The following is a 12154-nucleotide window of genomic DNA, read 5'->3' as shown; positions in this document are numbered from 1 at the left end:
ATCTTGGCGGAGCCTGCAAAGAAAAGGAAGGGTTTAATATGGGAGGAGGCGAAGAAAAGAAAATGGGAGCATGCTTTGCTGCAGTGGGCTAAATTATTTACGACAGTGGTAATGGACAATTCCGCTTCCAACCTGTAGGGGGAGCAAAGAGCAAAAACTCTTTAGTGTTGCTTTAATTATCTCTTTTATCCTGAACCTCCCCTGGTCCGGCATACTTTTTTATCTATGCAAAAGACTAAGCAGCCAAATTCAAGAAAGTCTAACACTACTAACTACATGCTTTGCATGAGGATGTTAGTTTATCATTTGTTTTGTAAAGACCTGTTAATGTTTAATATTCATTTAACATTGAACAAACTGTTGCCAGTACTGTAGATTTAAATTTATGTTATTTACTGGCAACAAACGGCTGCATAACTACAGCACATTTTTTACAGTGTTGACGTTGGGGTGTGGTTTTATTATTGTTTTTGTATGATAATCGTATGTTTTTGTAGGATTCACTTCATACAAATTCATACAAATTAGCGAACTCATAAAATACGTTCAAATTCAGTGAATTGTAGTTTATTGTTTTAAAGCATTCTTAATTATTTATTAAGGGCGGTATATTTTTTCTTTTAACTTCTCCTTCGTGCACACATTTCTTTGGCAACATCGTTCAGCTACCTTGTGGTTTTTCTAAAGACTTCTAACCTAGCATATTTTTATTTAGTGAAAGAAATGAACCTGTCTTACTTGTTCACCTTGCTCTGGTAACATTGTCCAGGTTCCTTGTGGTTTTTCTCAATAAATGGTTCAAAATTAATTTTCATCTCTTATAATCCTGTGAGAAAGAAGATGAAAACATCTGGGTCAACTGATTGTTTGTAAAATATACCGTAGCCTATGTAATAACAGATAGATGGACAGATGCATGTGTTGTATGAATAACGAAATGGTGTGGTCGACATTTTCATGGTTGTTGTTGAGCAGCTCCTCATTGAGTGTACTGGTTCTCCTGTTCTCCAATGAACAGTTTATTCTTTCTCAGAACCATTTGCAGTCGAGGGGAATGTGCATTTAATGCCGTGTCTTACCTTTACCCACTTTTACCTAAATGTTCTTAAAAGAAACATTTCTCTTAACTCTTCTAGACCTGCATTCCTATACAGCGAACCCCTTTTGCAACATCACGGAGATGAAAGTACCGTAGGCCCTCAAGCGGCTATAGCCAACACCTTAACATCTATTCATTACCATTCAACGTATTCATATAAACCTGTCAATCACGTAGCCCTGCAGCTTTTAAAACATGCTAACTATTTTCTGTGAACTGATATTGTTTACATTGGTCGGCTTCCAGCTTCCATTAAAATAACTTTTATGATTTTTATTTATTTAAAATACAACCAATAAAATTAGATATTTAACATTAAACTTAATCAGAGAATATCAAATAATACATCATATTTTTTTAATATAATTTTGCAATAGCTGACAGGCTTCCTTAGGCTATCTGTTAATTTGTGTAATCACCACAGCATAACATGACATGACAAACATGAAACTTGCTCAACCTTGGTAAAGCTGCAGATGTCAACAATAACCATTAACAACAAGCTCTCACTTGATTTACTTTAATGTCATGTCAGAACAGATTGAATTAAAAAGTATTACATAAAGCCTTTTAAGCAACCGTCTCTTTCAAATCATTATCTCCTGTAAGTTTGTATTTAGCTCCAGATCAAAAACGATTAGCTGTTTAGGAAATGTAAGGAAAGACGATACATGTGAGCTTTTTTTAAAGTAAAACTTTTAACAACTTCAATTGTGTTGTCAGACAAACTGTGTTTATGTCAAGGAAATGGTCCTGATTTCATTTATGGGCCATTCCACTTTGGCAGAAGGAGTTTGAGATGATTGAAGAACATAAAAGTAAATTCCCAATCAGATGTTTACTTAAGCTTTTCTTAAGAAATCTTATTCAAGTACATTTGAAGTGGATCAAAACATTTCATAAAAGTTGGCTTTGTGTTTTGAACAATACCAATTCTTGTTTTAGGAGATCAACTGTTTTGATCCATTTCATGTGTTGACTAGTGTAAATCACATTTGAAACCTGTTGATGGCTATTGTTGTAATCTGTAGCTTTACCAAGCCTGACCAAGTATTGGAAGACAAATGAAGTCACACTTTAATGTGATATCCCTTGTTGACTATAAGTAACGCTGCACATGTCAACAAACTCTTAGTGCCCTATTTTAACGATCTGAAACGCAAGCGCGATCTTGGGCGCTGTCGCTATTTTCCCGGCGGGAGAAATAACTCTTGCGCCATGCGCAAATCAATAAGGGGTTGGTCTGAAGTAGGTTCATTATTCATAGGTGTGGTTTGGGCGTAACGTCAAATAAACCAATCAGAACGTCATGCAACATTGCCTTTAAACGCAAGTGCGCAAGTTCCATGGCGGGTTGCTATTATTATGACGGATTTACCAGGTGCACGCCAGGAGCGGTTCAGAGCCGAGGAGACCCACGTTCTTGTAAGAACAGTCAAAGACAGAGAAGTTGTCTTGTATGGGGATAGGAGAAACCCGCCCAAATCAGCGTCGGTTAAACAGCCGTGGGAGGAAATAGCCACAATTGTCTCATCAGCTGGCATCCCCAGGACGTTGCGCCGCAAGCGCTACAATGATGTCAGGAGACGGGGGAATCCCAAGCTTGCCAACATAAATTGGGCACGCCGTGTAACGGGAGGTGGATCTGCCTCTACACATGACCTGACGCCAGCAGAGGACATTGCTGCGTCCACCCTCACCACTGAAAGCCAAGAAACGCAAGCAGTCCAACCCCAAAGTACACTTACAAATCAAGTTCACATACATTAATGTTTCTTATGAAAACATTTTAATAATTATTTACATAAAATAAACGTAATACAGCCACACAATAAACTTATGAAAATATTTTAATTGTTATTTGCATGAGAATTTTTTAACGCAGCCACACAAAATAAATAAAAACTATCACCACAATGCTCACCACTATGATTTTCCTTATCTCATGTATTAATATTTTTTATTGTAACAATTTATGATTTGCAAAAATTACTGTTGCATCTGTTTAGATTAGATTAGCAAAGTGTGTGCGCGTTGTGCATGCTATACATTATGGTCAAGCATGCGCCCTTAAAATAGCATAATGAAGACGCGCAACGTGCCACTGACTTTAGACTAGTTTTTTTTCTGGTCAGTGGTGCAATTGTTTTTTGAAACTGCAAAATAGCATCAGGGATGGTTTGCGCCGGAGCACGCCTCCTTTTTTGCGCTGAACCGCCCAGGGAGCGCAGGTTCATTCCCTAGTTTGCCGACGTGCGTCTGTGGAGGGAAAAACCCGCTGTGCGCCGGTGCAAAATACGAAATGATACATGCGTCACTGACAAAGTCAATTGCGCTGGGTGGAAGATAGGGCCTATTGAGTTTTAGTAGACTGTCAGGGGTAGGGTTAAGGAGTGTAGAATAAGTTACTATTATTTGTCTGCTCCAGATAGTATTAAAGTAATGAAGACATTGAAGTATATTTATACTGAAGGGAGAAGATTAGCGGACAGAATACACAGCCCTGTGGAGCACCAATGCTGAAAGTGCAGGTGATGGATGAAAACATTCCCTGCTTTCTTAGCTGCTATCTGTTAGTTAAAGGCCACTGAGAGATGGAGGTGGGTACAGTTGTAAAACACCAAACTGACATCAAACAACTAGTGAAAATATTGTGCCACGTCACCTCTGTCTGCGTCAAAAGTTGAAGACACTGCAAAGAAGACTAATTACAATGGCCAACTAGTATGCATGTAGTATACATTTGCACCTACGTAAGAGTAAATAACTCTCACATACCAGCAGTAGTCTGGATTTTTTCATTCAAAATGGGAAACTGGAGGATCTAGAACTGTGAACTGTGTATACACTCTAAAAACAAACGGTGCTATATAGCACAAAAAAAAAACGTTTTTAGTGCCATATAGCACCGGTGAGGCACCTGTGAAGCACCCGTGTAGAACCATATAGTGCTATGTAGAACCATATGTGGTGCTATATGGCCCCTTTATGGTTCTACACAGGTGCTTTACCGGTGCTATATGGCACTAAAAACAGTTCTTCTATGATTACGAGCAAAGAACCACTTTTGGTGCTATATAGCACCGTTTGTTTTTAGAGTGTAGTCTTTAAATACATAACTTAAAATAAACAACATATCAGCTATATACACAATTAAAAAGTATAACATATATTATCTTTTATTAAAATAAGAGTTTATAGACAAATAATAAGCTGAAAAGCCAATCAGGGATGTGTTTCCCAAAAGCAATTATGATTGCAAGTTCTGACAGTTACAATGATTCGGGTGTTACCAGAAACCAACAAACATTCGCAAACTTGTGTGGTTGGAACTACAGCTCTAAAGTATGACATGAAGACATCATGTTTTTGATCAAAAGAACATGTAGTACATTGTATAACCATCATTCCAAATAGAAATATATTTGCGATCAAACATTTACATACACAGAATCTGGAAAATGCTGAATTTTTTTAAAAAAGATGAGGAATTTCGAAAAAAAAAGATTAGTTTTTAATTAAGTCTTGCCCTGAAGTTATTTCACATGAGTGTAATGACAATGTTTTCTTTTTTTTGGTGTTTTGATTACCAGTGTTTTTATTGCAGTAAAAACGATAAATATGGTTTTATAAAGGTGTATAAACCAAGGGTGTCAGGTTTTACAAAAATGATAAAATAGATCATTGCTAGCTTATATAATTGTTTTTCTCTGGTAAAATAGTATTGGTTGTCAGAACTCAAATATTAGAGTGTCCCATATTATAAATAAAAACAAATCAAAACATTAAAGTAATTGTATCATTAGGGCCCGTGTTTTTTTCTTCTTTCTTTCTTTCTTTACTCCTCACGCCATTCCAGCATCTTTTGCTATATTCATTACAAGAACTGGTTAATCCGTACACAAGTTTATCCACACAAGTTAATCAGGGTCTGTGTTTGCTGGATTAATGCAAACAATATAAGTTAATCCAATAATAAAATAGTTTTAGGTGTAATCATTTTCAGAGCTGCTAATCATTTTACGGGGGTTTGGCAGAGGTGCGTGTCAGACAGGTTTTTGGAGTCAATAGGTTTGCACATGGGAACAGACAGGTCTGTGATCACATTCCATGTACTTAGTGGTTTTTACAATCTTACAGTATGTGGGATGTGACAAATGATTTTTTTTACCCATTGCTAAGGCCTATATAAGACAACGTCCGGCATGAATTCGTTTAGATGACAGCTTTGAACTGAAACATCTTTACTTGCAAGTACACGGGTATCTTCTCACGCCGATTAACCATGTCAGCCGCTTACAGCAGTAGGAGTTTGAGCTCACGGGTATCATTCGGATCAAACACCCGGATGAGTTCCTCTAGGGCCATGAACGCAATGGGGAGTTCAAGTTTTGGATATGATTCCTTCAACTCCAAATCTGCGATGGGTGCTTGTGAAGTCGGAGTGTGTGGAAATGAGAAGCAGGATATGCAGAATCTCAATGAGCGACTGGCATCTTACCTGGAGCAGGTACCATACTTTATATTAAAAATAAATGTGATAAAAATTACTACTTAAAAAAAATTCTTAGAGAAAGTCTTATTAAAAATTGTATTTTTAATTACTAATACAGTAAAATAAAAATCATAATTAGAGAAAAGTATCTTAGAAATAGCATAATTAATTATTAATAAAAAATCAAATAATATTACCTGGTTGCCTAATATTTTAAGTTAATTCAACTAATATTTTTAAGTTTAATTAACTCAATTTTAAGGCAACCAATTTACTGTTTTTAAGTTGAACCAACAATTTTTTACAGTGCTGCATTGGTATTGGAGAATTTTTACATTGGACTTAATCATTATAAAACTTGTATAATTCCAGTACAAAATTGCTATAAAAAATAGACTGGTTGTCTCTGCCTGGATTAATAAATTATTTAAAGGGATAATTAATAACTTTAATACTTAAAAATAAAAATGTTTAATAAGGCAGTAAATAAACAAACCTTTAATCACTGGTATACCTAAACTTTAGCTGGGGTTTTACAGGCAGGGTCACAAATTGTCTGATAAAAATTTCTGTTTTTTTCTACCCATTTATCTTTTATTTTATTTTTTTGCTTTAGGTGCGCTTTCTGGAGCAGGCCAACCAAAAACTGGAAATGCAAATTAAGGCATTTTATGACAACAAGCTCCCAATGCAGGGCAAAGACTACAGTCATTACTTTCAAATCATCTCAGATCTCCGTACACAGGTAACCCTGCCGTCAATCACCATCAGCCAGGCCACACCCCTGAAATAAATGAAATGCCTTGCTGTGAAGCTGTCAGCATTCTGTGTTTTAAATAGCACAGAAGTGTACCGAGTACATTTTCAACCTTGTATGCATGTCATTATTACACAATGGATGAGCTCAGGAGTGGAGAGCAGCTGGCAGCCATGTATAATTTTGAAAATATAATGAGGTAAACAGAACATTTCCTTGTTAACTATATATGCAAATTTTGTCCTGATAGATTCAAGGAGCTTCTGTGCAGAATGCCAGTATCATCCTAAGTGTGGACAACGCCAAGCTTGCAGCTGACGATTTCAAGTTTAAGTGCGTGACGTGCATGCTTACAAACACACTTTCAGAAAAAAGGTTCAAAAAGGTACAAAATTTGTTACGGGGGCGGTACTTTTTCAAAAAGTTCACATGGCACCAAAATGGCACATGTATGACCTTTTTAAAAGGTACCGTGCAAGTGACAACTTTGTAACTTTTTTTCTGACAATGCACTTTTCAAACTTTTGAAAGCACATGATATTTCTCGAATTTGCGATGTTATTTACAAACATTTTGGTTATTTCATCAATATTACTGTACATTTAAAAATTGCATTGTTGCGTTTGATCTTCTTTCACATGATCACATCATGGCTCTGCAGGTATGAAAATGAGATGAACTTCCGTCTGACACTGGAAGCAGATATGGCTCAAATGCGAAATGTTTTTGGGGAGATCAGACTGTCCAGTGAAAACCTGGAGATGCAGATCACTGGGCTGAATGAGGAGCTGGAGTTTCTCAAGAGCAACCACGAACAGGTCACCCAACCGTTTCATTCATCCCTCTCTCCATCTATTCATCTGTGGCTTCAATGCATTCAACACACAATCGCTTTTCCCTCTTCTTTATCTGACAGGATCTGCTTATGGCGCGAGAGCAGCAAAGCGGAGGTGTTAATGTGGAGATGGACTGCGCATCTCACGTAGACCTTGAAGGGATCCTACAGGAGATGAGGGCGCAATACGAGAGCCTCATTGAGAATTCTCGCAAGCAGTCTGAAAAATGGTACCAGAGCAAGGTAGGACAAGTTCATGTCTTTCAAAGGAAAAACATGCCTCGACTTTTATTTACTTTGTCCTAAAGGCACGCTGTTAAGCAAGAGGAATGTAATTCATTATCTATGACATTTCAAGGAAATCTTTGAACAATAAAACTGATAACAAATGTCTATATGTTTGGTTCAAAACAACAGATTCAATTTTTGGAAGCTATCTGCTGTCAAGATTGGTATGATAAGTTTTTAGCATTCAGTCTATCAGAATGAGTCAGAATTGGTTTTTGTTCAGTATAGACAGACTAACAGACTATATTACAGGACTTTTCACAAATATTGACTGGACAGACTGGACATGCCTTTTAATTTATAGCTTATCGAGTGTTGCTGTTTTATATTTAAAGGTGAAAGAGTTGGAGACTGCGGTGACCAGCAGCGTTACTGAAATCAAGACATCTCAGACCGAACTCACTGATCTTAGGAAAATTATCCAAAGCCTTGAGTTCGAATTACAAGGACTTATTTCATCGGTATTATCCCGCTCGTTCACTTCTGATATCATTACTCTGATCAATAGGATCTAAAGTCAAATTTACAATAATATGAATTATAACACTCAATATATAAAATGTTTAGATTTGACCCAAAAGATACATTTGTACAGATAGATAGCGATAGATGTTGATAGTCTCATCTACAAATAAATATATATATATTTATGTAAAAATATACATTTGTTATGAATATTTTAATGTATTATCTCTCTTTTATTAACCATGTCATGTATTCACTGCCCACAGAATCAGCAGCTGGAGCAGAATCTGTCTGAAGTGGGCGTACGCTATTCAAACCAGCTGAATGGGCTGCAAATGAAAATAGACTACATGGAGGGGAATCTAACTGTACTTACACATGACATACAAGTCCAGGCCTCCGAGTATGATCTTCTGCTGAACCTCAAGATGAGGCTGGAGATGGAAATCGCGGAGTACAGAAGGCTGCTGGAGGGAGAAACACAATCGTACGTAGGACACAAACGGCAAAAGTTACTCCAAAATGATATTGCCGTCATTATTTACTCACTCTCGTTCTAAAGCTTTATGCGGTTTTTATTTATTTACACAATTACAGCTTATATTAACCATTTATCTGTTAATAAATGAATTAATGATTTATATCAGGGGTGGGCACGGAGGGCCACTGTCCTGCAAAGTTTAGCTCTAACCCTAATCACAGACATATGAAAAAAATGTGTGTTTGATTAGGGTTGGAGCTAAACTTGCAGGACAGTGGCCCTCCAGGACCAGGAATGCACACCCCTGATTTAAAGCACTATAGTATGCTAGGGTAGGCATAAACAACATATTTATAAAAATGTTTTGTGCTATTTGAAAGTCTCTCTGATAGCAATCAATAATGGGGTTTAATAGATCAAACATATCTATATCTTACGTGGCAGTCCATAAATTGTTTGTCTAAATATTGCATTTGGCTAAATATTTATGGTGGATAATGTAAAGGCAAACAAAGCAAATTTTGATGGACGCTTTTATAACAAAAACAGTATATACTTTTAGGGCATAGTATTAGCAAAATTAGGATGCTGGACTAGTGTACTAGTGAGGAAGAGAAGGAATGGGATACTAGTTTGAAAACCTGTAATCCGATCCACACCCAGAAGGTGGCGGTAATGCACCAATAAGCTGGTTGTCAAGAAGGTCTCTGGTTTGCCAATGTTGTGGCTAGAAGGGATACAGCTATGGCCATAATCTCGTGAAATCTCGCTTGATGAGCTCTGTTTTTACATCAATCCAACCCCTAATGCTGCGTTTACACCAACCGTGTTTAAGGCGTCAAAATCGTGTCTACCGCGCCTAGTTTGCCACTTGAACAGTTTGAATGCATTCGTGTGTCAAGAGCGAAGTAGACGCGCGGAAAAAGCAAGCATTTGACGCGCGTCAGATGCAAAATCCGCTTCTTGTGGGAGGGGCAAGTGCTATGCGGTTGTCTGTTTGCTGGATGGCTAATGTGCATTTATCGAGAGAGTTACCGGTTTGTATTTGGTCACCTTACTATAGGGGGAAAATAAACGACGCGGGTCAATAAACGTCACGTGACTCAAAGGTGAAATGTGTATTTACAACTTACCAGGTTGCCCAATGTCCTTACTGACACTCTTCCAAGCGAGGTCCTTTTTATTCCTGTCTCTATAGAAATAAGAACTTGTGTCGTATAGCTCCAGGTGACTGCTCACGGACAATATCAAGCCTTCATGCTGAATGAGAGACTCCGGGCGGGGCTGCCGCCACAGCAGCAAGCAGGCTCCTGATTGGTTAACGCGGCGCAAAAATCCGCCAAAGTTCAAATTTTTCAACTTGGGTGTCAGCTGCAAATTCGCGTCAAACACAAAATGCACAAAAAGCACCATTTGCGTCTAGCTCGTGTGAATGGCGCAAATTGAGCACCTGCCAATGTACACGCGATTTTGACGCCTGAAGCGCGGTTGGTGTAAACGCAGCATAAAAGCAGCATTACCCTAAAGTCACATTAGCTACAAAAGTGAGCGACACAGAGACTCAAAGGGTCTGAAAAATGACGCCAAGGTTGCAGATTTTCTTTTGGACAGGTTTACATAGTTTGAGTTTTGTTATATAGCCTACTATTTCGCTTACACGTTTTGTTGTTTACGTATCGTTACGAATTACGTTGACGCTCACAGCAGTGTAAAATAAAAATGATGTTATGTTTTCAAAGGGGTAGGGGAAAAACAGGAGGATCCACATCTATGGCGAATGGGTTTTCAAGATCATCAGCTGCTTCCAATTCTTCTTCTTCTTCTTCTTCTAAAGTGTGAGTGCAGACTGACTGTGCGCATTCACGTCTATGGAGAGAGATATGTGAAGGACGGTTGGATCATCCTCTCTTATTTTTTAGGCATTACAAAAAAACTGCCCACCCTAGATTTTAATTCCCCAACTGTGTTCCACATTAATACAACCTGCTTACAGGTTTTGAAGGGCATGGGTTAAAAATTACAGTTTTAAATAAAATATTAATTTAGTGTAAATGCCAGTTGATAAATCCGTAATGTGAGTTTGTTTTTGTTGTGAAGGACCGTCAATACCGCTGACTCCACCAAGATTGCAACAGAGACAAAATCAGTGAACAAAACAATAGATGAAGAAGGTGAATAAAGTGAAAATTTATCTTACCTTTAATCCTTTAATTTATCTAACACGTCTGTATCTTTCATGTTTGAAACAGCGAACAAAACAAAAGTGAAAAAGGAAGAGATCAAGAAAGTGGAAGGTGAGTGAAGTAAAAGTCATTCTTCCCTTTAATCCTTTAAAATCACCTAACACTTTGTATTTTTCATGTTTTAAACAGTGACCAAAACAATAGAGGTAAAGGAAGAGAAAAAGGAAGAGATAAAGAAAGTGGAAGGTGAGTGAAGTAAAAGTCATTCTTCCCTTAATTTTAATTAATTTTAATTCAGCCAATTTATCATCTTCTATCCAAAACTACAGAGTATAAATGAATGGAAACATTAATACATATGTTTGTTAAACCCTTGCAGTACATAATCCTCAGATTCAGCGCCGAGTCAAAACCATTATAGAGGAGGAGATAGATGGTAAAATTGTTAGGACTGTTGTAGACGAGAACGTCGAGGACATCAACTAACAAGATCATCAAATGTAATCTTGTTTAAAACTACAGTCACCAATGTTAAAGGACGAAAAATAAAGCTGAACTAATTCTGTGTCAGTTAATAGCATATAATAAACATGTAATTGGTTAGTTTTCCTTCCTATTGAAATCATAATTTTTTCTTCTTCTGCAATTAAGGAAAGTTATGAAATTAGGCACATAGATAGAGGGCTGTCTAAATAGTTACCACCACACTAGATTACTCATACCCTCTAGTGCCACCAACAGTTCAAAATTTGACACAAGTTTTTGCTGAACTTAGGATGCACAAGTCAGAGAAACAACATTTTCCACCATTTTTACATTTTTTTCTCCTAAAGTTTGTCTGATGGACACTAAATCAAGAGAAGACACTATGTAGAATCTAGAGACACTCAAGACAAAAAGTTATTAAAATATTTCTGATACACTAATTTGATGTTGTATGGGTCAATGATAAAACAAGCTCCTAAAACTTTTTTATCTTTTAAAAATGAATGTAATGCATATTTTCTGAATAAACATTTATTCAAAAATCTTATTCAAGATTTCATTTTTTATTTGCCAGACAAGTTTATGCGCTCCCTGTGTTGATTGTTTATTTGATGTGGTGCTGGACATTTAAAATACCAAAAAAAGCGTAAAACAAATTTACCATAAAACATTTGAGGACTCTCTAAATGTAAGAACAATAATTTAAAAAAGTACAATAACAGATATTGACAACCTTAGCTTGTTTTCATTAAAACTAAAATTATTAGCTAAAGTATCATGTTATTAAAATAATTAGACTTAATGTTTTTTGTTTCTTCTGGGCATTCATAGTTGCACTCTTTGACTTACATTTAACCGACATCTACTTGCAGGCTGGTATAAGATTTTGACTATGATTTAAAATTCATAAATACAATTCAAATGTGTTTGATAAAATAGCATTTTTCTAGTTTTGCATTGGTTGTACCTGACACAGAAAGTGTACCAGCCCTCCTATTACATTAAAATGGCTTTTTTCTAAACGTTTTCTACAAATCTACAAACTTTTCTTTCAGCCATAAACAC

The 12154-nt window shown here is 36.8% G+C and overlaps 1 protein-coding gene across 1 annotated transcript; it reads left to right on the top strand.

Moving 5' to 3' along the window:
- Positions 1 to 5279: 5279 nt before the first annotated feature.
- Positions 5280 to 11636, top strand: LOC129428103 (keratin, type I cytoskeletal 19). The gene is made up of 12 exons (XM_055185003.2): positions 5280 to 5609; positions 6211 to 6339; positions 6602 to 6684; positions 7013 to 7169; positions 7268 to 7429; positions 7810 to 7935; positions 8206 to 8426; positions 10160 to 10255; positions 10518 to 10591; positions 10670 to 10714; positions 10793 to 10849; positions 10983 to 11636. Exons 1-12 carry the CDS (start codon positions 5385 to 5387, stop codon positions 11087 to 11089), a joined length of 1482 nt encoding a protein of 493 aa, XP_055040978.2. The 5' UTR covers positions 5280 to 5384; the 3' UTR covers positions 11090 to 11636.
- Positions 11637 to 12154: the final 518 nt, after the last annotated feature.

The sequence above is a fragment of the Misgurnus anguillicaudatus genome, chromosome 14, assembly GCF_027580225.2.
Source record: "Misgurnus anguillicaudatus chromosome 14, ASM2758022v2, whole genome shotgun sequence".
NCBI lineage: Eukaryota > Metazoa > Chordata > Actinopteri > Cypriniformes > Cobitidae > Misgurnus > Misgurnus anguillicaudatus.
Note: the sequence above shows the minus strand (reverse complement) of the source record. Positions and strands in the feature narration are given on the sequence as shown.